Raw genomic sequence first — 24757 nt, 5'->3', positions numbered from 1 at the left:
CCAGCTCTAGGAAGAGTCTTGGTGGTTCCAAACTTCTTCCATTTAAGAATGATGGAGGCCACTGTGTTCTTGGGGACCTTCAATGCTGCATAATGTTTTTGGTACCCTTCCCCAGATCTGTGTCTTGACACATTCCTGTCTCGGGGCTCTGCGGACATTCCTACGACCTCATGGCCTGTTTTTTTCTCTGACATGCACTGTCACTGGTCCACTTACACGCACACCGGAGCGACAGTGCCTCTTCCCCCTCAGGAAGTTGAAAAGGTTTGGCATGGGCCATCAAATCCTCAAAATGTTCTACAGTTGCACCATTGAGAACATCTTGACTGGCTGCATCACAGCTTGGTATGGCAACAGCACCCCCTTGATCGCATAGCACTACAGAGGGTGTTGCGGACAGCCCAGTACATCACTGGGGCTGAGCTCCCTGTCATCCAGGACCTCTATATCAGGTGGTGTGATAGGAAAGCCAAGAAAATTGTTAGACTCCAGCCACCCAAGCCATGGACTATTCTCTCTGCTTCCGCACGGCAAGCAGTATCGGTGCATCAAGACAACAACAGACTCCTGAACAATTTGTATCTCCAAGCCTTAAGAATGCTAAATAGCTAACAGAATGGCTACACAGACTACATATATTTTTTTGCTCTGTCTCTATGCACACTCACAGGACTCTACACACTCACGCACACTGACACGCCAACACACACATAACATGCACACACATTTATACTGACTACAGACACGCACACATACTCACATAGAATCATCATTTACGCTGCTGCTACGCTGTTTATCACATGCGCCGAATACAAGTGTAGACTTTACTGTGAAATGCTTACTTACAAGCCCTTAACCAACAGTGCAGTTCAAGAAGATATTTATAAAAAAATATTTATAAAGTAGGCTAAAATAAAAAGTAATAATAAAAAGTAACACAATAAGAATAACAATAACGAGGCTATATACAGGGGGCATCGGTATCCTGATGTCTAGTCACCTACCCTATATATATACTGAACAGAAATATAAACGCAACATGTAAAGTGTTGGTCCCATGTTTCATGAGCTGTAATAAAAGTTAATACACACAAAAAGCTTATTTCTCTCAAATGTTGTGCACAAATTTGTTTACATCCCTGTCAGTTGCACTTCTCCTTTGCCAAGATAATCCATCCACCTGACAGTTGTGGCATATCAAGAAGCTGATTAAACAGCATGATCATTACACAGGTGCACCTTGTGCTGGGGACAATAAATGGCCACTCTAAAATGTACAGTTTTGTTGCACTGATGAAACTGAGGAGTATTTCTGTATGTAAAAGCCCTTTTTGGGAAAAAAAACGAATTCTGATTGGCTGGGCCTGGCTCCCCAGTGGGTGGGCCTATGTCCTCCCAGACCCACCCATGGCTGCAACCCTTCCCAGTCATGTAAAATCCATAGATTAGGTTCCTCAGGAATTTATTTCAATTGACTGATTTCCTTATGTGAACTGTAACTCAGTAAAATCATTGAAATTGTTGCGTTTATATTTTTGTTCAGTATATACACACACACACACACACACACACCTCTATCACTCCAGTATCCCTGCACATTGTAAATATGATATTGGAACTGACCCTGTTTATAGCTTCTTACTTTCTCATGTTCTTATTTTTATTTCTTGTGTGTTTTTTTTCTACCTTATGTTATTTTTAGTGCTACATTGATATTGATTACTGCATTGATGGGTTTGGAGCTTGCAAGGAAGGCATTTAATTGCATGTGACATTAAAACTTGAAACTAATGGATACATGGATTCTCTCTTTAGCCATGTTGTGATGGAACTTGTTTTTGAAGTAACCTGAAACATATCACAGTTAACTACTCAGCTTCTGAAACTCAGATTCTCATGTCAAGTAGTGAACACTGGTTCATACTACAGAGAGGATGCCTTTACAATGTACTGAACAGAGCCCGGTTTCCCGAAAGCATCTTAAGGCAAAGCTAATCATGAAGATGCTTTTGGGAAACAGGGCTAAGTCAACGCTAAGGCCATCAGTTTATATATATATATATATATATATATACACACACACACACACTAGATGATGTCAGGGCTGTCAGGGCTACATTGACGGGACAGTAGTGGAGAGGGTGGAGAGTTTTAAGTTCCTCGGCGTACACATCACAGACAAACTGAAATGGTCCACCCACACAGACAGCGTGGTGAAGAAGGCGCAGCAGCGCCTCTTCAACCTCAGGAGGCTGAAGAAATTCGGCTTGTCACCAAAAACACTCACAAATCTTTACAGATGCACAATCAAGAGCATCCTGTCGGGCTGTATCACCGCCTGGTACGGCAACTGCTCCGCCCACAACCGTAAGGCTCTCCAGAGGGTAGTGAGGTCTGCACAACGCATCACCGGGTGCAAACTACCTGCCCTTCGGGACACCTACACCACCCGATGTCACAGGAAGGCCAAAAAGATCATCAAGGACAGCAACCACGAGGCCAGTACAGGTGCATCAAAGCTGGAACCGAGAGACTGAAAAACAGCTTCTATCTCAAGGCCATCAGCTTGTTAAACAGCCATCACTAACATTGAGTGGCTGCTGCCAACATACTGACTCAACTCAAGCCACTTTAATAATGGGAAAATTGATGTAATCAATTTATCACTTGCCACTTTATATTATTTATATTAGATAATGTTTACATAACCTACATTATTCATCTCATATGTATATACTGTACGCCATACCATCTACTGCATCTTGCCATCTTGATTTAATTAGATGTATCACTAGCCACTTTAAACAATGCCACTTTATATGTTTTCATAACCTACATTACTCATCTCATATGTATATACTGTACTCTATACCATCTATTACATCTTGCCTATGCCGTTCGGCCATCACTCATTTATATATTTTTATGTACATATTCGTATTCATTCTTTTACACTTGTGTGTACAAGGTAGTTGTTGTGGAATTACTTGTTAGATTACATGTTAGATATTACTGCATGGTCGGAACTAGAAGCACAAGCATTTCGTTACGCTTGCATTAACACCTGCTAACCATGTGTATGTGAGAAATACATTTGATTTGGCTGTTTTGATGCCACCTTGCCTCCATCTTGGCACTCCCCCAATGGAGTAAAAATATTTTGGAAGCTATAGAAATGCATTTATTAAAAGTCTACATTTGTTTTTACCACGTTTATTATATTACAGACACCTTCATTCTCCTCTACTGATATAAGAAGGACACGTTGATGGTCATGCATATTCATGAAATTAGGCTAGTAGCGTAGTATCTCTCTCCATTGAATACAGGCGGTTGACGTCAACAAACCTCATCGAATATTCAAAACGGGATTACAATAATGCTATGTATCCACCAATCCAAAGAAAGGATAGGCGGAAGCTAGACAGCCCGCCGTTCCACAACAATCATGGCGGCGCTGTTTGTCTGCCTTCGGATTCAGAAAACGGAGAGAGCCGAACCATCTTCGTTCCTAGGAAAATCTTGTATGTAAACAAGGTCAGTCATACTGCAGCATACAGTCAACTTGTTCTCCAGTAGAATTACTCCTGTGTATAGAAGACACCAATCGGCTTACATTACAACATTGTGACAGGTATGTCTAACAAGTTTGTACGACTCAACTGCATGATTGTGTCAAATTTTCCATAAAATATAATACATTAATTTCGATTGCATGAAAGTCCACAGACGTCACATAACAGCATGGCATTGTTTAGTGTCGCAAAAATAAATGAACCATCATGCATAGTGCAAAATTCGACATGTTGCAATGTCAACCAAGGATATATAGGATCAAGCTCTCTGGCAGTGCCGCAAAGTCACACGACCCTGCTCATTACTTTGTGCGCAGACTGCGTGTGTCTTGACTGGTCTGTAACTGGGTCACTGTCAATCAAACAAAAGATGCAATACACATAGGCCTACTCTGAATACCTGAACAATGTTTCCTGTTTTTGTTTTCATGATTTAATTTGCCTACTCACATTTTTGTTGCATTGTATTCCATTTCCTTCCATTGTATTTATTTGTATTCTATTACTAAAGGTTGACATGAGTTTACCATGAATTTTATAACAAATGCCACCTTGTTTTGCTCTCCACAATGTGTGCTGATGAATATGCATTTCATTTAGCAATATCAGTCATTATTATTTGGTCTATATTGTGCTTGCCATTCTCTATCTATTTGTGCTTGGCTGTATCAGGACCTTAAACCCTGTTTGGAAGTCCTCCTAGGTAATCTGTTAAGGGCTTCAGTGGCACACTGACCTAACTCACGTGCCACATTTACCCTGCTGCTGACAGCAGACTTACTGGCTTAGCCCACAAGGTGTGTTTGTGTGTGTCTGTGTTATGGAAAAACAAAGGCCAAACACATTACTGCTGGCAGATGAGACAGCAGCAAAGAGCATGCAGGGCCAGTCACGTTACAGAGGGCCAAGTAACCTCTGCTCTGACTCATCACTGATCCTAACCAAGTTACTGATCAGTTGATGCCCCAGGCTCTATAAGTGGGTAGGACCCCCTGCTTACCTCACAATGATAATATGACTTGAATAACATCCACACAATAACTAGGTCAGAGTATCATTAAAGATTCCAAAGGGGAGGTATCCTTCATGTTATGATGACCACAGAGGTGTTGCTGTTATGATTTGGTCCAGTACGATTAGCCATATGTTGCCTGTCCTCTGCCCTATGATTAACGATTTAAAGCAATCTTAACAGTGGAGCTGCGTTATTCCTTTTAACTTGACTCGGGACAGAATATAGGGCAGTAGGGTGTAACAGCTGACACATTTCTAATGAAAGTAGGGCAGGGGTAGTTTTAGATTTCAAACCATTTGAGCCCCCTTAGAGAATGTAGGTGGTCCTGCTACCACGGAATCAGATCAGTGGTGTGGTTTTAGTTCAGCAGTAGCACCTGTCAATCTGAAATCCTTACACGGGTAGTGTATATTCTGTCAAGTAGAGGTTCCCTGTCTGTCAAGGTACTTTTATAATGCTATTTTATCTGTCTTTTTCTTTGTAGAGGCTCAGCACAGTTTCCAAGATGATGCAGTGTTTCCACTTTATAGTCGAGCCGGTCAAGAGCATCACAGTCAAGCTTAAGGTACAGTAGGTCACACTCCTGTAATGCATTAAAATCCTCCAAACAACAAAAACCCCATTTACATGTTTTTTTTGTTAAAATCTTTTTTGCTACGGTCAGAGATTTTATCATAAAGGAAAGTGACCTTGAAACGGCTGTGTAGGGGTTGTCATGGTAGCGTCACCAGTCACATGCTTACTCAAGTAGATAGGTTTTAATTGTTTCTGTAGTTTGATTTATATTTAAAACAAATCAAATCAAAGTTGACATGTGTGTGAGTGGTATGGAAAACCCCAGGGAAAACAGATTACTGCTGGCAGGTGAGACAGCAGCAGTGAAGGGCCAAGAACCTGCACGGACTGTTGATTTGATTTAGTTTAATTTGATTGTCTGAACAAGTAAATGAGGGTATTGTTGGGTAGATAATAGATGCTGTCAGGGGGGTTATGGGAGAGAGGAGATCTCTTTCTTTCCTGCTGACAGGAGAAGAGCATGGTGTGCATTTTGATAAGACCAAGAAGGTCCTTTTCTGGGTTGACCTTATTACTTTCTAAAGCACTAGTAAAACACAAATTTCTGTCCTAAATCCGTTTCCTTTCCTCATTTCCTAATATTTATATTTCATTGTTACTTTATGTGCTCTATGGCTAACTCTTTTCACTATTTTTTTTTGTCTGTCAGGAATCTCGCAAGAGGGCGAAGAATGAGAAGAGAGAGCCACTGGAAGAGAATCAGCTGTTTATAGTGGAGCTGGCTAGAGATCTCAATCGAGTGTGCCAGGTACACTGAAATATATACACACCTTTTGTAACATCCATTATTCAAGTATCCATTGTCAGGCCTAGTTTGGAGGATAAACAAGTCTACTAAATCCCCCACTTGTCTATGCCCTCTCTGCAGAGGTCTGAGGTGCTGGGGAACATTTGGAAACTAGAGGACATCTGGCCCACTCCTCTTTGCAGGGCCTTCATCCTGGAGTGGGCGTCTCTGCTGGAGAGCAAGGTATGGAGAGCAGGAGCCAATATACTGTAACAGCTATTAATATATACTGTATAGCTTGCAGGTGACTTTCTCCAAACACGTGTTGAATGAGTCTTCACCTGTTGTCAGCAGAAGAGGCCAATGCAGTCGGATGGCTGGCCAGAGGAGAGCGAGTGGAGGGAGCAGGACCTGTTCAGTGAGAATGAGATGGAGAACGCTAAGAGGACCATCATCAACTGGACCAAGGACCTGAGAGCCCAACCTGAGCAAAGTGTGTGGCCTGGGGAGGCTGTGGCTCAAGTTCTGGAGGACCTCCAGGCTGCATGGAGGAGTCGCCACATGCCCAACCTCCTGACAGCCATGGAACTGCTCATGTGGGTCTTACTGACACAGGGCCTGGACAAGGTGGGGGCCTCCTTAAATATCAATTGTCCCCCTTTAAAATAAATTAATGTATATTCATGTTAACAGCTCTGATATTTACCAAAGCCGCTTTTTTCCCTCTCCATCTTTGTGTTTGCAGGAAGCCATCCCTCAACAGTGGCTCATATGGAAGCAGAGGACTCAGAAGATAGGTGCTGCCCGCTACATTCCTCACTCAGGTATGTGATGCCTTGGACAGGCATTGACAGAGCCAGATGTGATGTTCACAGAACGTATTGTTTATTTGACTAATATTTGTTACTAATCTGTTATGTATATTCCAGTATGGGACTGGATCTCTAATGCAGCAGTGGAGATTTCCCTTGACCTGGACACGGCCAACCCTGACCTGCTGATCTCCAACGACGAGAAGAAGATGCGCTGCGGTTTCGAGAGAAAGGATGTGCCAAACTACCACCAGCGCTTCGATGGCTGGTGGTGCGCCACAGGGGTGGAGGGTTTCAACTCTGGCCGCCACTACTGGGAGGTGGAGGTGGGGGAGCGGGACTTTCGGCTGGGTGTGGCCAAGGAGTCAGCCCTGAGGAAGGGCTTCAAGTCCCTGAACACAGACACGGGCTACCTGACCCTGCGCCTGGAGAGGGGCACAGAGCTCAAGGCTCTGACTGTGCCCTTCACTGCCCTGCCGCCTGGTCTCATCCCCCGCAAGGTGGCCGTCTACCTGGACTACGACCAGGGCCAGCTGTCCTTCTACGACGTAGACAGCCGCTCCCACATCTACACCTACAATGAGAGCTTCAATGAGAAGCTGTTCCCTCTGTTCGGCACGACGGAGATCATTAAGGACCTGGTGATCAAGTCCCCTGGGAGCAAGGCCTTTTGCCTCTGTCCCTCCCTGTGCCTGTGGGGCTGAACTTTCCCTCTTAACACCATCCCTCCACCCTATGGTTACCCTTTCACCACTCCTGTAGAGTAATCAGAACCTTCGTTACTGTAAAGAACTAGACCATCATGATATTGGATAGCTATGTGACCACTGATGCTGCTGCTTCTATGTGATTCTTTCTGCCTCTTCCTTACTTGAGTTATGCTATGCGCTCACATGCTCTGTATTTTCATACATTTGAAAGAATACCGTAGTATTATTGTAATCTATTGTGAAATATTAATCCTGCAATAACAATGCACTTTCCGTGATGAATAAATATACGAAACTCAAAAGGTTCTACTTTTTGTGCTGTGTTTTATTGAAGTCCTTCAATTTTGATCATGTTATTGAAGACCACTGTGATCTGAAATAAAAACACAATAACTATTTCATACTGAACTGTACAATGTCATAAGGGATCAAAATAGGTAATCCTGTTATGAAGCTTAGAAGTTCTAGATTTGTTTACTTACCAAGTGGGGGTGTTGATGAGAAGACCTCCTCCTCCTCCTCCTCATAGACCACTATGACAGCACAAAAATACCAGGTATCATTTGAATTTAACTTAAAGCCAAATAAAGAACTGAGTCCCATTTTCCATCATTTTCTCTTAACTCAATTACTTACATGTCAAATGCTGTCCAGAAATGAAGAGGGGGCCCTGCCCAGAGCGAAGGTTGAAGATGACAGGTGGCATGAGCTCAAACCCACTGAAACTGACCATAGGTTGGCACATAGGGTGAAGAGTGGCAATGGGCACTGGCTTGCAGTATTCCCCAACTCTGTCCTGTACCTCCACTACATGCATCTCCTTACTGGCCCCTGCACTCAGACACATCTATACACAAGGGGAGCAGAGAATAGGGGTTGGGCTGTCATTGGACTATGTTTATTTTTGTGTCACTGACTAAGTCAAAGTGATCTCTGCTAATGGGGTGTGTGGAGAGGGCTGGAGGTGGACTAAAGACTTGAACAGACTGACCGTTCGGATAAAGAACTGATGCTCCAACAAATCCTCTGCTATTTCAAACACTGCGTTTCTCTGGGTGTCATTCAGCTCACAGCCTAGTCAGAGGAGAGAGGAGACCCTGGGTTTACAATACATTGTTGTGCATCTAGGTCACCAATTTCAAACCATGTCAAAGTGGCATTAACCTCAGTACATACCCCAGAGCACACAGACAGTGTCAGAAACAGAGGGTGAAAGGGAAAGATCCATGGAGATGAAGTGGAATTATCCTCCTTTTAATATTCTGCAATCCTATGCCTCTTCTCTCTCTGCTTTAGTGATAAATAAATCAAGGTTTTTGATTGTGTCAGTGTTTTTGGTTTGGGTGTTGATAAAGTGGTCTATGGAGGTCACCAAATTCAACCAGAACTCAAACGTAAACGGAGACTCACCTCACCGATCGAGACAACAACAAAATAATCTAGCATTAAAATCTGTCCTGGCCTGGGTTGTGCTAATCAAGTGCTAATCACAGCGCATTCGACTCTCATTGGCCAGGAAAACAAAGACGTGTACCCATCGATGATGAATCCAATCAGAGTTGTGTGTGTTTGATGTTTTTTGCACAAAACATAAACAGATCTGTTTCGGTCATTTGACATTAAATAAAATGTATATTTAAAAGAGAACCGTAGATAAAATATGTTTAAAGAGATTCACTGGTTAAAATATGGCTTTCTTTATTATGCGCAGACTGGCATGATGTCATCGATACGCGACGACGAGAGAATGAAGTTTGTTGTCAAGTTGGACGTTTTTCTGGATAAGAGATGACTTCCATTAAAAAGGCGTTAAAAACCCATTTTGGGTTCGATAAGTTCCGATCCCAGAAGCAGGAGGACGTTGTTAAAGCAGTTGTTAAAGGTGAGGACCACAATAGACATGTTGGACTTACAATAACTTACCTAGGAACGGCTCTTCTAGTTTTAGCTAATCTTAGCCAGCCGCGGGCTATCTAACTAGCTAAGTAGCTAATTAGCCAATTCTTCAAACAGTTCATTGACTGTTACCTACTACTAGCTAGCATGATCAGTTATTGTCATTAAACATATCTGAGTAATGCCGTTGCCCAAATCGGACTGTCGATGGAATATTGTAAATTACTGCCGCTTTTGTGTGCAGGTGACAGGGATGTTTTTGTGTGCATGCCCACCGGGGCAGGGAAGTCCCTCTGCTACCAGCTTCCTGCAGTGTTGGCTAAGGGTATTACCTTGGTCATATCCCCTCTTATCGCTCTCATCCAGGTCAGTCTCTCTTCTTTAGTATTTTATTCTGTTGTGTAATTTGTCCTGATTACGTGATTGATTCTGATATAGACTGAGGTATCCTTAACTGCATAGCTAGCTGTGTATTTAGGTTTCTTCAATGATGATCCCTTTCTCTGTATCCACCATAACAGGACCAAGTGGACCACCTAAGGGACCTGAACATTCCTGCATGCTCCATCAACTCCAAGCTCCCTGCAGGGGAGCGCCGTCTGATCCTGGCCGATCTGGAGAGTGAGAGCCCCAGGTTGAAGCTGCTTTACATCACCCCAGAGATGGTGGCCTCTCCTGCCTTCCAGCCCTGCCTTACAGGCCTGCTCTCCCGGAGCCTCCTGTCCTACCTGGCTGTGGACGAGGCTCACTGTGTCTCCCAGTGGGGGCATGACTTCAGACCAGACTACCTCAAACTGGGCAGTCTGCGTGCCCGTCTGCCCGGGGTACCCTGCGTGGCGCTGACGGCCACGGCACCCCAGAAGGTGCAGGAGGACATAGCAAAGTCCCTGAGGCTGCGATCACCGCTGTCCTTTGCCACACCTGTGTTTCGCAGTAACCTGCATTATGAGGTGGTGTACAGGGAGCTACTGGAGGACCCCTACAAGCACCTGCATGCCTTCATCAGAGAGGCCCTGACCCTGGGGGAAGGCCCCAAAGGACAGGTTGGTGGACTAGATTCCCCTCTGACTCTCTCTTATATGCAGTATCTCTTCCTACTGTACCCTATATCTAAGGGATGGTGTAATCAGGTAGGGCTGGGCGATATGTCCTAAAAATCACAAGTATTTTTTTATTATGGGTGATTCACGATATATATCTAGATTTAAAGGTCAAATACACCGCATTTCAAACAGTCAGCAATAATCTAATGAATTCAGGGCTTGTGAAATTATACCTAGGGTAAATATAAGCCTTCCACAACCATAAAACCCACTAATAATGTAATTATTTTATCAAAATAGTTTAACCTGCTTTTTTGCAATATTCACTGATCTGGCTGAAAATGCCGTTTTGCAACAAAACTGAACATAAATTTACCAGAATCAGTATTCATTGATTATCTGGTTTTAGTAGTCTGCTCTGCATGCAATTTGAGGAGTTGAAAGGCTAACTTCTTCTCCTCAATTACAGTAAAATCATGGATGGTGTAATCAGAGTAATGTCTTTCGGTGTCCCTATGACCGATTCTGTTGGAACAAACCTTAAATGCAAGTAGCGAGTTGAAACCACTTATCAGGGAGGAAGTGGTGTGTGTGTGTGTGTGTGTGTGTGTGTGTGTGTGTGTGTGTGTGTGTGTGTGTGTGTGTGTGTGTGTGAGAGAGAGAATGGGAAGGTGCAAAGGAGACCAAAAATATATGAGAAAAAGCAGACATAAACGGTCATAAAATACAAAAAGTGATTGTTGCGATACAGGCATTTGGAATATTGCGCTAAAACATTAATTCAATATGTCATCCAGCCTTATAATCAGTGCATGGTACTTAGCTTGGGATATTTATCTGTATGTCTTTCTTCAGGGTTGTGGAATTGTGTATTGTCGGACCAGAGAAGGTTGTGAGACGGTGGCTTACCAACTGACTAAGCTGGGAGTCCTGGCCAAGCCTTACCATGCAGGTGAGACATTCCTCAAGGGCTTACAAACATTGTGGGGTAGGATAGTAAATGTTAAAGTTTAATAAAGACAAGAATCAAGCAGATTATTTTATTGATGGTGAGACGAGACATAAAGTGGGCGGCATTACTCTTGACCTTTAACTCCTGCTTGTGTAGGGTTGAAGGCAGGAGATCGCACAGAGGCTCAGACTGATTGGATGCAGGGTAAGGTGCTTGTCATTGTGGCCACTATCAGCTTTGGCATGGGGGTGGACAAATCTAATGTCAGGTTTGTGGCCCACTGGAACCTTGCCAAGTCACTAGCCAGTTACTACCAGGAATCTGGGCGTGCGGGGCGAGATGGGCTGCCCTCTTCCTGCAGGACATACTACTCCCCCAAGGACAGGGAGCAGTTGAACTTCCTCATTCGCAAGGAGGTGGCTCGCAAACAGGTTACGTCTAACTACACTGTCAACCTGCCTCACAGGCTTGTTAGTAGTATAGCAATATGATGGTGCTGTAAATGCATGGGGATTGCAATTGGTGTGTACAGTATTCAAATATTTGTATGTTTGTTTATTTAACTTTGAGCGAATGATTGTGTAACTTCTCTGCAGGCAAAGCGTGGCTCCGAGAAAGATCAGGACAAGGCTTCCATCACAGACTTCGAGGCCATGGTGTCATTCTGTGAGCAAGAGGGGTGAGTGTTATATAACACAGGGGTTCCCAAACTATTTCACTCAGGCCCCCCCTTCCAGCATTGGGGAACATCCCTGCGCTCGCATGTCTATTTCTGTGGGCACAAGCACTGTTCATGACACACCGCTCTTGTTGGAGCAGAGAAGATTTTGCAGGTTTAAAAGCTTATAATATTTCCTGCAAATCTACACATTTTGTCATGGTGTGCGGAGAAACTTTTGCAGTTTTAAAGGACATTTTCTTGCAATTCTATGTTTTGTCATGTGATATTTGAGTGACTCAAACATTACAAAAAAATCAACAGGCTAGTGGATCTGGACATTTCTGACAAGTTATAAATGGCTCTCTAAGGTCTCAATGACTGAGAAACTGATGATACACTACATCATTTTGAAATTGCAACTTGTGCATTCTATTATTTAAATGTTCAAGAGTGTGTGGGGGGGGAGAGCACCGTTTGGGAACCACTGATATAACTCACCACAATCATCTGCATTTTTGTTTTATTTCATGCAAGAGAGATACAAAAGCGTATTGCACTATTTTAGGCAGGCTAAGAAAATGCTTTTTCAGAAGGAAGAGATGCCCTTTTTAACCTATGCAACAACTATACGGAAATGACAGCATTACTCTTTCTGTTTTTGTGTATAACTGTGAAGCATATTACAAGGCTTCCACACTACCTCAGTTCCATGTTTGTACAGCAGAGGGCAGGCATGGTCCTCTGAATCCCCTGAGGAATGAGATAATGGCTTGTTTTTGCTGAACTAATGCTGCGTTCATGTGCTAGTCGGAACTAGGAAACAAACTTTTTTTGACTTGCTAACTGGTTGTAGTTATACACGTGCCGCGTTCAACCAGTTAGCAAGTCGGACATTTCTGAGTTTCCTAGTTCCATCTAGCACTTGAACAAGGCAATAAAGCAAAGGAAGTCCTTTAGATCGAAGACATATGGCAACACTCTCACAACGGGTTTGGCAAGATGCCTCCATTTAAATGAGTTGTTGATGGGATCTGCAGAGGGCTCTTTCTTAGTCTCTGAGCCAGTGGCAGAGGTTGAGTTGACACTCATACAGCCTAGAACTGACAGACATTCATCTCCCCAAGCAATCTCCTGTGATTCTGTTGGGATCTTTTTGTTACATGTATAGTTGTGTGTGTGTGTGTGTGTGTGTGTGTGTGTGATTCCATGCTCCTGTGTTCCTTGTGTCCTTGTGTTGTGTGGCTCCGTTGAAGCCGTCCTAGAGGTCTAGTCTTGTCCATCTGTCACGTCAAAGACTGCTTTATTAGCCAGCAGAGCCCAGGGATGCCCCATGGAATGTTGATACTCCTGAAAGCCTGGAAGCCAGGCCTGTTTGGCTGCTTCTCAGGGAGGCTCTGTATGTGTTTTCTATGGAGGTGTGTTGTTCAAGGGCCGGGCTCCTTTATAGATGGGCTCCACACCCTCCCCACGGAACCTCCTCATTCCTCCGGGGTTAAGAGGCCCATAGAGTGCCTCTCCAGAATGTCTCTCCTGGTGATACAGTAGTGACAGAGGGTTTTCAGTTCACACCACTCTGCATGGGTCCTCATTCTGCTGGGGTTTAGAGGGCCATAGAGTGCCTGTTTGTTATAATGTCTCTCCTCATTATTGGGGGAAGTGGGGATTGGCTCAGGTTAGCTGACTATGTGGCCCCTTGGTTCTGGTCCTGTGACAGCAGCAGCACGTCAAACAGGTCATCAGCAGCATGAGCAGGAAGACCACTAGGAAAGAACACACGATTGACAACACCTTTTTATAGTAGCAAGCCTACATATTTGAATTATGTCTAGGCTCTGTCCAGACAGTGTGAAATCAATCATCCTATCTAAAGTGATATTAAAGATGTTGGAGTTTCATCTTTTGCAAGACATGTTCTGAAGGACATGGTTAGGTGTATGGAGTATATCTCCACTGAGAGGTGTGTGTGTGTATATATATATATATATGAGAGAGGTGTAGCTTACCGATAAAGATGACGAGGACAGCGAAGGCCCCCATCTCCAGAGGGCTGGCGGTGGGGAGATCCTGCAGTTTGGCCCAGAGCTTCTGTAGCAGGGTCAGCATCTCCTCCCTGGCATCCATCATGTCACTCACACTGAGGGTGGGTGCAACTCTGTAGTATCTGGGTGCAGGTTGGGTGATGTGACCACTTTGCTGAAATAAAAGGATGAAAGATGGATTATTAATTAATAATGGATTATTATTACAATATATTGTTAGAATTATTAGAATCTAGGCATTTGTTTCATTCCTTATTCTTCACCCATAATGGACTGTGAGTCTAGAAGTCAGAGATGCTGTATGTTACTGTCTAACTATGTAGATGACCTGCCACCAATGGAATGTTGACAAACCATTGTGTTCATCCTTGAATATATAGGCTAGCTGCTAGTGCATGTGTTTCTGATGAGTAGGTAGGACAGAGTGAAATCAACTGATTCCAGCTCCTCCTATAAGAAAGAGGGGGATCTAGAAAGTGTGTTATAATCTGGTAATATGTCGGTGTGTAAAGGACTTAGTTTTTCTGGGCCAGTGGGATTGTCTCTGTTCCAGGCTTACTAGAGTAATTCTAGGGCTCTCCCAGCAGCATGGCTGTGGACACACCAGTTATCACAACAGTCATGAGACCGAGAGGAGGGTCCCACTGGCTGACTGTATAAAGGGAGAACTTTTATCTATGTTATTTCAAGGGCAGACACCAATGTTTGCCTTGTTGTGTGTTAAAATATATTCTGTCTAAGTTTCTGTCTATTCTTTATGCACATATGAGTAGGTCATATGTTGCTGTTGCTATGGGAAAGTATGTTCCTATAAACTGTAAATAGCAGTTGGGTGTGACAATTGATGCCAAGACAGGATCCTGCTCATATGAATTATCTCATGATCATCACTCCACAGTTCTCCTCCTCATCACACTCTTTATCTTCTTCTCTGTAGCTGTGCAGCTACGCCACAGTGTTACTACTCCTCTCCCAACCCTCATCACACTGTAGGCTACTTGATTACATGACATGTCTGTTCTCTTCATCACAACACTAGATTGACTTGGATTAGGATAGATTTGAATGTATTGATTCTATTAAAGGGGAAGTCTTTAGAAAAATAGAATAGTGCTTCAATTCATTTGACAGTAAAATGCTTTATTGACTATAGGTGTGGCATGTAAAACAGATGCCAGACTGTTGGCTCAGTCTCTTTGTCCTGCTGTCTGTGTCCCTTTTAAAGAGTTTCTGTTCCTGTTGTGTTGCTGGACCTGCCTGAGTCCATCGTGGTGGAATGTGTTCTGTCCAATGTATTTTGTATGAATTTCGCTGACAATAGTTTTTACTTTAGTTCCGTTTCCACAGCTGCTCTGTCTCTCTCTCCCAGGTAGACTCCCACCAGCTGGTGTAGTGATAGATCCCAGTCAGACTGGGCTTTCACCAGTCTCAGGTTTCATGGCTCGGCTGGGGGGTATGGGAGCAAGTCTTCCCACAGTAGTAAAGTGTAGCTAAATATTCAGCTGTTAGAAATGTCATTATGGTAATGACATACAGGAAGAGAGCTCTCCTTCTAGAGCTGTTCCAACTCTGGTCCACACTGTGTTCACATGTAAATAGCCTCCCTATTAATACACAGCTGGAATACACTGATCACAGCTAAATTACACTCTTCACATTCTTTTGGTTAGGCTATAAAGTATGCTAACACTGTTATTCTGGCCTGTATTTGCATGTATATAGGCCACATGTACACACTCACAACCAGCATACACTCACCTGAACTGTATGGGTAGTAAATAAAGGTGCTAAACTGTGCTTGTCTAACGAAGCGAATCAGTTAGTGATGTAACACAAGAACCAACACCTACCTGAGTGAGTGTGGAGAGCGATTTCCCTGTGTGATGCTGGGTGAGTTGGAGCCAGCAGTGAGACAGAGGTGGTGACCTCGCCTCTTCGACCCAGCGGTTTTGTCAGGATTAGGGTTAGCAGAGATAAGTCCTCAAGTAGCGATTAGCATCGAAGCCAAGAGATGACCGAAAGCCCATCCGCTGCACTGCTGTCCTCTGTACAGTCTGTTCTGGGTTTCAGAAAGGAATCAAATCGGGCTGGAAGTGAGCTTTCTCCAGCTGTCATTGGTTTGCTTTCCACTGTCTCTCGCTCCACTCTTACTCTCTCCTTTTATTCTTGCTTCTCTCCCAGTTAGTAGTAGCTGTTGTCGTCTCTTGGTGCCAGTGGAAAAGGCAGCGGTTGTGCAATAGCAACACTGTTTATCTCCACTTACAAAGGACTCGTGCTGTGTTTTTGTGCTCTCTGCCTGTTGTATTAATATAGGCTAGTTCATCTCCTCCTTCTGCTGTGGGTCATTATCTTTCCTTCACTCCTCCTCTGGAAAGACTCTGTTGCTTCATGAGCTCTGTCTCTTTCTCGCTCTCTGTCTCTCTCAATCCTCTCTCTGTCTGTCTGTCGTCTCTCTCTCTCTCTCTTACTCTCCCCTCCTCCCTTGGTGAGACTGCCTCTTTCCCCCCTCTTTGAAAACTGTGGAGACTGGGTTTCCATCCGAGGTAGTCTTGCTTTGTGTGTTATGGAGGTGGCTTGACTAGTATTCCTCCGAGACACTAGCGTGTGTGTGTGTGTGTGTGTGTGTGTGTGTGTGTGTGTGTGTGTGTGTGTGTGTGTGTGTGTGTGTGTGTGTGTGTGTGTGTGTGTGTGTGTGTGTGTGTGTGTGTGTGTGTGTGTACATGACATAATATTGTGTATTGAGTGAAAGAGCAAGCTGTTATACAAAGAAGCGGAACAGCCATACCTAAAGAGTGATTAGACATTCAGATGTTGAAATCTATTTAAAAGTCATTTAGAACAGTAATGGCCAATCTCACTCGCCTACAAGTCTCGTTAAAGTAGATCATTTTGGTTTGCTATTCAGACTAGACTCTAGGGAAGCAGTTATTTTATAGAACCTCGTGTCTGTTTCACATTATTCACACAGGAGTCATTCCACAGCCACAACCCCTTTTTCTCCTCATCATTCGAGTTTGTCAGAATAGAAGGGAGTGGTGTGTCTATGAGTGAGCAGAAACCGCATCCAGTTCACAGACGTATTGTTAAACTGGTGTTCTTTTACTGGAGAATACACTTCACACTCCTGCAGAGTCACTGCATTTGATTTCCATAACTGTTTGACCGCATCCCTTTTGATTTGAATGAAACTTCCATACATATTTGCCCATGGTAGAAGTGGTCAGAAAGTGTCTTTTTTCTTTGGACCTGAATGCCAAAACATTCTAGCTCAAAGTTGACCCATTGCTCAAAGTGGACCAGTTTTGCATACCCCACATTTCCATGAGACATCCATGTCTTCATCACTGGAAAAGATAAACAGTTCAGTTTTAAATCATTTAAAAGCTTACAAAAAGGGTTGTCAAAATATTTGATCAATTCTTTCGGTTGAGACACAACATGCTCTTGAATACAGGGTGGGTGTCATTTCAGTCATAGAAATATAATTCATAGAATGGACCTATCCCTTCAGACCCCTGCAATTAAGCTGATAAACCATTGACATTTTAAATGTAATTAAAATGTTTACTTCCAATTACTACCATAAAGATGGCTGCTGGTCCACCCACAATTGAATGTCTATTCTATAATCTATATTTCTTTGATTTCAATAGGTTTCCTATGGAAGATTGACAGTGTTATTTAAAGAAACTGATATTCCCATTCAAGTCAACATTCTCTGATGTGTGGACCTCCAACCATCTCTGTGGTACCATTTAAAAGTTGACATTTTTATTTTAGTCACATTTTAGTAAATTTATCAGCCAAAACATGACAACTACCCTGTATTCAAGAGTATGCTGTGTCTCAACCGATGGCAGGCACAACACAAAAACCTCAGATGATGGAAATGGGGTCTACGCTACAACATACGGGAAAATTAGTTTTTGTTGTTGAGTTTGCACGTTTTTAGATGATTGACATCAAAGGTAAAAAATGTTTTGGGAAGAAATGATGAAATAGTTTGACAACCCTTTTTGTACGTTTTTAAATGATATCAAACTCAATTGTTTATCTTTTCCAGTGATTTAAGACATTGATGTCTCATGTTATGGTGGGGTATGCAAAATAAGTCAACTTGAGCACCTATATCGCCTAAATGTTTTGGCATTCAGGTTTCAAAAAGCAGTGGTGTAAAGTACTTAAGTAAAAATACTTTAAAGTACTACTTAAGTAGTTTTTTTTTCTTTGGTATCTGTACTTTACTTTACTATTTTATATTTTCGACAACTTTTACTTCACTACATTCCTAAAGAAAATTATGTACTTTTTAATCTTTACATTTTCTCTGACATCCAAAAGTACTCCTTACATTTTGAATGCTTAGCAAGACAGGAAAATTGTCCAATTCACGCATTAATCAAGAGAACATCCCTGGTCATCCCTACTGCCTCTTATCTGGTGGACTCACGAAACACAAATGCTTAGTTTGTAAATTTTGTCTGAGTGTTGGAGCATGTTCCTGGCTATCCGTAAATGTAAAAAAAAATATAATTGTGCTGTCTGGTTTGCTTAATCTAAGGAATTTAAGATCATTTTGACTTTTGATACTTAAGTATATTTTAGCAATTGCATTTACTTTTGATACTTAAGTATATTTAAAACCAAATACTTTTACTCAAGTAGTATTTTACTGGGTGACTTTTACTTGAGTCATTTTCTATTAAGGTATCTTTTACTTTTACTCAAGTATGACAATTGGGTACTTTTTCCATCACTGCCAAAATGTCACTTTCTGACCACTTCTATCATGGGCAAATATGTATGGTAAGTTTTGTTCAAATCAAAAGGGGTGTGGTCAAAAACGCATTCAAATCAAATGGAACGACCCCTCTCTGCACAAGTGGGATTAACATCTGGTGATAGCGAGTCGGGTCAAAGCCTTATTTGGCCACATGATGGCCAGTTGAGTGTGACCTTGTTTGATCACACAGTATGCGCACACACACACACACACATCGATCATAGACAGAAATGGGGAATCTGTTACACAGTGGTAGCTATTGATCAATGACGATCCTCTTCGTCATTTCTCCATGACACAATCATTGTATAATTCCTCCAATCAGCAGCATTAGCTACCTTTCTGATATCATACTGTGTCATGTGCACTTTTCTGTATTGTGAGTCTTAATGAGGCATGCACAATATCTTGGCTCTGAGCATTTTGAGACACTGTGGGCTCCACTGAGCTACTCTGTGAATGCAAGGCCTCCTAGGGGTTTGACCTCTAGCATGTCTGTGCAATATGTTTGTTTGTCTCTCTCACACCCGTATTTCTGGGCTCTCTCAGGTGCCGCCATGCCACCATCTCCAAGTTCTTTGGGGACCAGAAGCCGGACTGTGCTGGGGCCTGTGACTACTGTCGTGACCCCAAGGCTGTGCGGGCCCAGCTGGAGAAGGGGGCCACTTTGTGCACCAAGACTGGAGCAGCTCGGAGCACACAGCCCAGGGGCCCGTTTGGGTTTGACCGTGACCTCTACGCCGGGGGGAGGAAGGGCTACGGCTTTGAGAGGTCAGAAATGCAACGGTCTAGTAGCCTGGAGGCCAGTCTAACTCTGTTGGTTAAAGCAGAAACAGACTGGCATCCAGGCTAACATTTGTTGTAGTTTTTAGATGCTAACAGGGCAAGATGGGGGGGTCTTTCCTTCTGACTTGCTAGTCATGTTTTGGTTGCAGTATTTGGTTGGATTAGGATTATTTTCATATGTATTGTTGATTTTAAAATGTGTTTTCTAGCTGTCACTCATAGATAGTACAGTAGGAATGCTGAGGTCTGTGGTGATGTCATCTCCTCAGGCATGATGAGGAGGGCTGGGAGAGCGGTGGTGATGATGATGGCTCCGAGCATCGGAGGAAGGAGTTTGGAGATCTCTTCAAGAAACAAATGAACCTGCGCAAGGTGAAACCTCACATTCATGTACTGTGTACATGCTGTACATGGACAGCCCTACTGTTATACACAACATCTGACTCATAAGCATTCCATTGCTTCAGTAAACAAACCTTCATACACTGTAGCAGCTCCCTCTCTCTCCACATCTGTGTTCCAGCTGTGGCCAGCCAGTCAGCCAGGCAAGGAGGCTATGGGGCTAGGGGCCCCTGTAAGGCACCATGTGGTAAATCTCTCCCATATGTGGAGTCAAATCAGCACAACAGGGCTATTCAAATCCATACTATTAATCCTGACAAACAAAAGACGTGTTGAGTTGAGCCATTATTTTCAGACTGTTGGTTTGAGATGCTGCCAGCAACAGCACGGGGCTTGGAACACTGAAACACTAGCAACTAGGTGAGAGAGGCAGCGGTCTAGTGCTGGAGTGAGGGATTTGAGGGGCCCTCTGTAGGTTCTCTGCTCTAACTGACAATAAGTGTGAGGGGGTGTCTTATTTCCCTTTGTTTTCTTCTCTCTTTCCTCTGTAGGTGTCTGAGGGACACAAAGATTCATTTATCCCCCCAGGTGGGTTCTCTATTGTTGTAATATCAGTGTAGACAAGCAAAGTGACTGACTAATAATACTGTTATGTGACTGAATGGGTTTGGATATTGTGTGTCTCTACAGATGATAACTGCCCACTCAGGGAGGCCAGCAGCCAGAAAATCCCCAGGCTCACTGTCAAGGTACAGCTCTACTATGGAAACGTTTCACACACGCGCATGCTCACGTACGTGCAAAGCAATATGTACATTTGCATGTTTTTGATGTTTTTAATGCACATGTCCTTGTGTATTCAGCGTCTCCACCATCATGACCATCATGAGCTTGTTAGAAACTATTTATTTATCCATAATTAAATTCTGCTTTATATCCTTTACCCAACAAGATGCTGGCTTATCCAGGGTCCCAGTCTCAATATGTGATCAAATGCACAGAGCACTAGTGGTTAGAGCGTTGGGCTAGTAACCGAAAGGTTGCCAGTTCGAAATCCCCGAGCTGACAAGGTACAAATCTGTCGTTCTGCTCCTGAACAAGGCAGTTAACCCACTGTTCCTAGGCCGTCATAGAAAATAAGAATTTGTTCTTAACTGACTTGGTGATAAAATTAATACAAAAAATAAATAAACTGAACATCTATGTTTGCAGATTGAGGGAACAGAGGGGATTGTACTACCACTGTGTGGTTCATACATGTATTACAAGAATACCCATTTTCAAGGAAAATATTTAGCCCCATTTGTATTTTTAAAAGTTAAAATAAATGTATGTTAAATGTTGATTTTATTCTGGAGCTGCTACTGACACAGGTACCCATCAATGGCACATTCCTTTTGAATAGAGGATGAAATCAAATGAATACATCTTCACTTGCCTTTAAAACGACGAGAGTGTGCCAAATGTGTGCATCAATTCTAGGCTCGGGAGCACTGTGTGGCCCTGCTACAGGAGGCTCTGAACAACCACCAGGTGGCAGCAGCAGACACACACAGGTACCCGTCACTACTAACCACAGGCACCTAAAATGCCAAATCACTGATGCCACTGGGACAACTGAACTGACACTTGGATTTCTTTCTTTCCCTTTTTCCCCCCGCCCCTCACCCAGCTCTGACACACTCTCCTTGGCAGTGGATATTGAACATGAGGTCTTCAAGATCACCAAGTCTTCCAACCTGTACAAAGCAGCCGTCCTGAAGAGAGTAAGTAGCTCCTGACTACTGTCTGGTTTATTGTACAACTCTAAAGTCACTTTATGTATCGATTCCTATGGAAGATATTCTTTTTAAGTTATTCTTTCACTCATCTAACTTATCTCTTGTTCCTAAAGGTATCAGAGATGAAGAAGGGAGGGGCTGCCTCTGCAGGAGGAGGAAGAGGAGAAGGGACCAGCGGCTCTGGGGAATCCACAGAGATAAAGACCGAATTCAAAGACGAAGCAACCTCCTCCTCTTCCTCCTTAACTGAGGAGCAGCAGGGCTTCACCCCCGCCTCACAGATCTACTCAGTAAGGCCCAACACCACAGCACACAGAGGACTGCTTTTACTTCGCTTTAGAAAATACTGTAGTGCTCCTTTATAAGCAGCAGTAATGACTAAATATGTATCTACTGGCTAATGCATTGAGACTGTCTCAGCCCATTTAGTAACAGGATGCAGTCAGTGTTATTGTGAGTCAGCCTCATACTGGGTTCTATTAGTAACTAAGCATCCTTCCATCTGTGTCTCCTTCTCTCCACCAGCTAAAGCGGAAGAGAATAGGAGCAGGTCTGAGGGGCTCCTCCAACCCCTTCCAGACTGCTAGTGAGCTGCTGAGGGCCTCTAACTGTGAGGGCTCCACTACAGGTCCAGGGGCCAACAGGGGGACAGGGAGCGGGGGCCCTGACTGCCTGGCTGGGTCTGGAGAGTCAGCTGGTGAGAAGGAAAGGGGGAAGAGGAAGGAGACAAAGACTGGAGATACAGCACCAACCATCAGCTCCTCCATCAGAGCTAAAGCCAGTGCAGTCTCTGCCTTCCTGAACAGTCCCACCAAGACAGGAGGCAAGGTCCTGAGCAAGAAGCAGAAGCTAGCGGAGGCTGCTAAGAACTCCCGCAACATTACCCAGTACTTTGGGAAGAAACCGATTGAAAACAGTCAAGAGGTGGAGATAAGAACCAATGATGTGTCGTCTCAGGCCTTTTCAATACCACCCCAGTCACTCCCCACTCAGGAAATCACACCTGCTACTGTCTCCATGGATAGCATCCCTATGGACACTAGTCCCATGGAAATCATCCCCACGGAAACCATCCCCATTGAAACTATCCCTATGGACACCATCCCCACAGAAATCAACAACTTGGATAATGATGATGAGGAGGTTAAAGAGGAAGCTAAACTGGACTTGGACTCTATCATAGTGTAAGATGTCCCTCAGAAGTTGTAGATAAAGTCTTTGACTGGTTTATTCCGTTATGCGCTTCTCTCTCTAAACTCCTTTGTGTTCTTCACAGGCAAAATGCACATGAAAACAAGGCTAAATCGTTGCGAAAACAAAGGGTATGGAGATCAATATTATATTGCCACAACAGTATTATTGTGTCGTCCATGTTTTTTTTAGCAGTATGTAATGATGACATCATTGTTAACATCTACTAGCACATGTTCTCTGTGTGCTTGTCAGCTATGTGAGGACAGTGAAGAGAGGGAGGCCCTCCCCCCAGCCAAGCGCAGCTGCCCCCTACAGGACAGCAGGAAGAAGGTCACCTTTAACCCCAAAGTCCAGGAGACTGTACTGGAGCCAGGGAGCCCAAGCAAAGCCCCCAAGCCTGTGTCTCTGAAGGAGGTGGCTGACATTGTGGTGCGCTGTCTAGACCCCTTCTATACTCAGGGCAAGTTTGCCACCAAGGTGAGGGAGAGAGGGAAGGGGCATAAGCTGGGATGAAGATATTTGGTTCTTCATTTGTCACTTTTTCAAATCGTAGTATTCCAAATCTTCCTTGTTGTAGGAGCTGTTCAAGTCATTTGCCCGCTACTTGTCTCATCTACTAGCAGAGGGGAGGAGTAGGGGAAGAGGTCAAGGTGAGAAAGACAAACATTGTGTGTGCGCACTAGCGCAAGCTGCCTTTTCTAATAAGGAACTATATTTGTGTCCACAGTGAAAATGCAGGCCAAGAATCTGATAAAGAAGTTCTTCAGCGGTGTGAAGCGCTGTGAGAGTGAAGCAGATTGGAAGCACCTGACGGGACCACACAGCACTGAGACCTCTGAACACAGAGGGATGGGAGGAGGCGGGACTATGAACGGAAAGGTGGAGGAGGATAACAACCTGGGGTCTGATCCCTTCATCCACTCTCTTTCTCTCTCTCGCTCGCTCTCCAACTGATTCCCTCACATCTCTCCCAGGCCAAGATACTGAGCCGTTACAGAGATGATATGCTGCTATGCTGTGTGAACTCCAGGCTCATGCTGTCGTGGCGTGTAGAGCCGCTGTAATGGCGGCCATAAAACATGTACTGTATACAGTATGTCTGCTGGTGCTGCTGGGGAACAATTAGTCATCCCTGCTCAACACTGAACAGAGGTGCTTTTTGTTTGATGTTAGCACCATGTGACTAGGACATGGATGCTATGGTTATACCAGGCCAAACCCTGCTGCTACCTGGTCTGTCATTCTGCCTGACAAAAGAGGACAGCCAGCTGGATGTGTAACAACCACACTCTATCCTTGATTGATTTTTAGAGCTGTAATTTAATGTATTTTTCATTGTTAGTTTGTTAGTTAGTAGTTGTTTTCATGAGATTCTCAATGAGAACTTTTGTTTATGCTTAGGAATCCCCCAAAAATATGAATTTGTTTTTTTCTCTTGTCCTTATGGTTATCTGGTACAAAGTTATCTTGTCTAAAATGATCAGAGCTGGTCAGTCTGCCTGGGATGGTTGGTGACTGCATGGGTGCCATTTCAAACATGATGGAATCCAAAGAGCACTTGATGCACCAATGGGGGAAAAACTCCCAGCCATCACAGAAATGTATCCAAAAAACCCAGCCATCACACACTGTTGCTCCATGTGAGACCTGTTTACAATAAAATCTCTAACACTGAATGTCTAGTGATTGGTACTAAATGGCTCATGGGCTCTATACAATTAGATCAAGTGGAAAGACTTTTTATGGAGCAGCATCTTCCCCTGTATAAGGGAAGGGGGTTGGGGATCGTTGCAGAATGGATCAGGAGAGATATCGGTGCAAAGCACGAGTGAGTGGGGGCTTGTAACAACAGCTGGAGGCCTACG

General features: G+C 43.7%; 3 protein-coding genes and 1 long non-coding RNA gene across 14 annotated transcripts; 2 read left to right on the top strand and 2 right to left on the bottom strand.

Moving 5' to 3' along the window:
- Positions 1-3436: 3436 nt before the first annotated feature.
- Positions 3437-7721, top strand: LOC106601418 (butyrophilin subfamily 1 member A1). 2 transcript variants are annotated; one of them, XM_014193624.2, is made up of 7 exons: positions 3437-3634; positions 5075-5155; positions 5816-5914; positions 6035-6136; positions 6245-6520; positions 6639-6717; positions 6823-7721. In XM_014193624.2, exons 2-7 carry the CDS (start codon positions 5096-5098, stop codon positions 7407-7409), a joined length of 1203 nt encoding a protein of 400 aa, XP_014049099.1. In that variant the 5' UTR covers positions 3437-3634; positions 5075-5095; the 3' UTR covers positions 7410-7721. The 2 variants fall into 2 exon arrangements, with proteins under 2 accessions (XP_014049099.1, XP_014049100.1); XM_014193625.2 differs by having other exon boundaries at positions 3438-3634; positions 6248-6520.
- A 1-nt stretch (position 7722) lies between these two features.
- On the bottom strand, positions 7723-9584 carry nupl (Nucleoplasmin). Of its 4 annotated transcripts, none has more exons than XM_014193613.2 (6): positions 9339-9584; positions 8592-8705; positions 8407-8489; positions 8052-8262; positions 7898-7948; positions 7723-7788 (listed from the first exon to the last, which is right to left on the bottom strand). In XM_014193613.2, exons 2-6 carry the CDS (start codon positions 8641-8643, stop codon positions 7769-7771), a joined length of 417 nt encoding a protein of 138 aa, XP_014049088.2. In that variant the 5' UTR covers positions 8644-8705; positions 9339-9584; the 3' UTR covers positions 7723-7768.
- LOC106601412 (ATP-dependent DNA helicase Q5) lies at positions 9140-24568 on the top strand. Of its 7 annotated transcripts, XM_014193617.2 has the most exons (18): positions 9140-9297; positions 9556-9677; positions 9833-10354; positions 11210-11306; positions 11463-11737; positions 11903-11985; positions 19339-19560; positions 19845-19947; positions 20469-20505; positions 20608-20666; positions 21400-21473; positions 21590-21683; positions 21812-21988; positions 22224-22882; positions 22975-23020; positions 23145-23369; positions 23470-23542; positions 23620-24568. In XM_014193617.2, exons 1-18 carry the CDS (start codon positions 9204-9206, stop codon positions 23844-23846), a joined length of 3189 nt encoding a protein of 1062 aa, XP_014049092.2. In that variant the 5' UTR covers positions 9140-9203; the 3' UTR covers positions 23847-24568. The 7 variants fall into 7 exon arrangements, 4 of the variants coding, with proteins under 4 accessions (XP_014049092.2, XP_045571167.1, XP_045571166.1 ...); XM_045715211.1 differs by lacking the exon at positions 23470-23542 and having other exon boundaries at positions 9157-9297; positions 23620-23704; XM_045715210.1 differs by lacking the exon at positions 23620-24568 and having other exon boundaries at positions 9157-9297; positions 23446-23542.
- Positions 12471-16486, bottom strand: LOC106601430 (uncharacterized). Its single transcript, XR_001328009.2, has 3 exons — positions 15857-16486; positions 13971-14160; positions 12471-13727 (listed from the first exon to the last, which is right to left on the bottom strand). It is a non-coding gene; the product is annotated as an uncharacterized lncRNA (long non-coding RNA).
- Positions 24569-24757: the final 189 nt, after the last annotated feature.

This window comes from Salmo salar, chromosome ssa03 (genome assembly GCF_905237065.1).
Source record: "Salmo salar chromosome ssa03, Ssal_v3.1, whole genome shotgun sequence".
NCBI classification, from domain to species: domain Eukaryota; kingdom Metazoa; phylum Chordata; class Actinopteri; order Salmoniformes; family Salmonidae; genus Salmo; species Salmo salar.
This window is presented reverse-complemented; position numbering and strand designations above follow the sequence as displayed.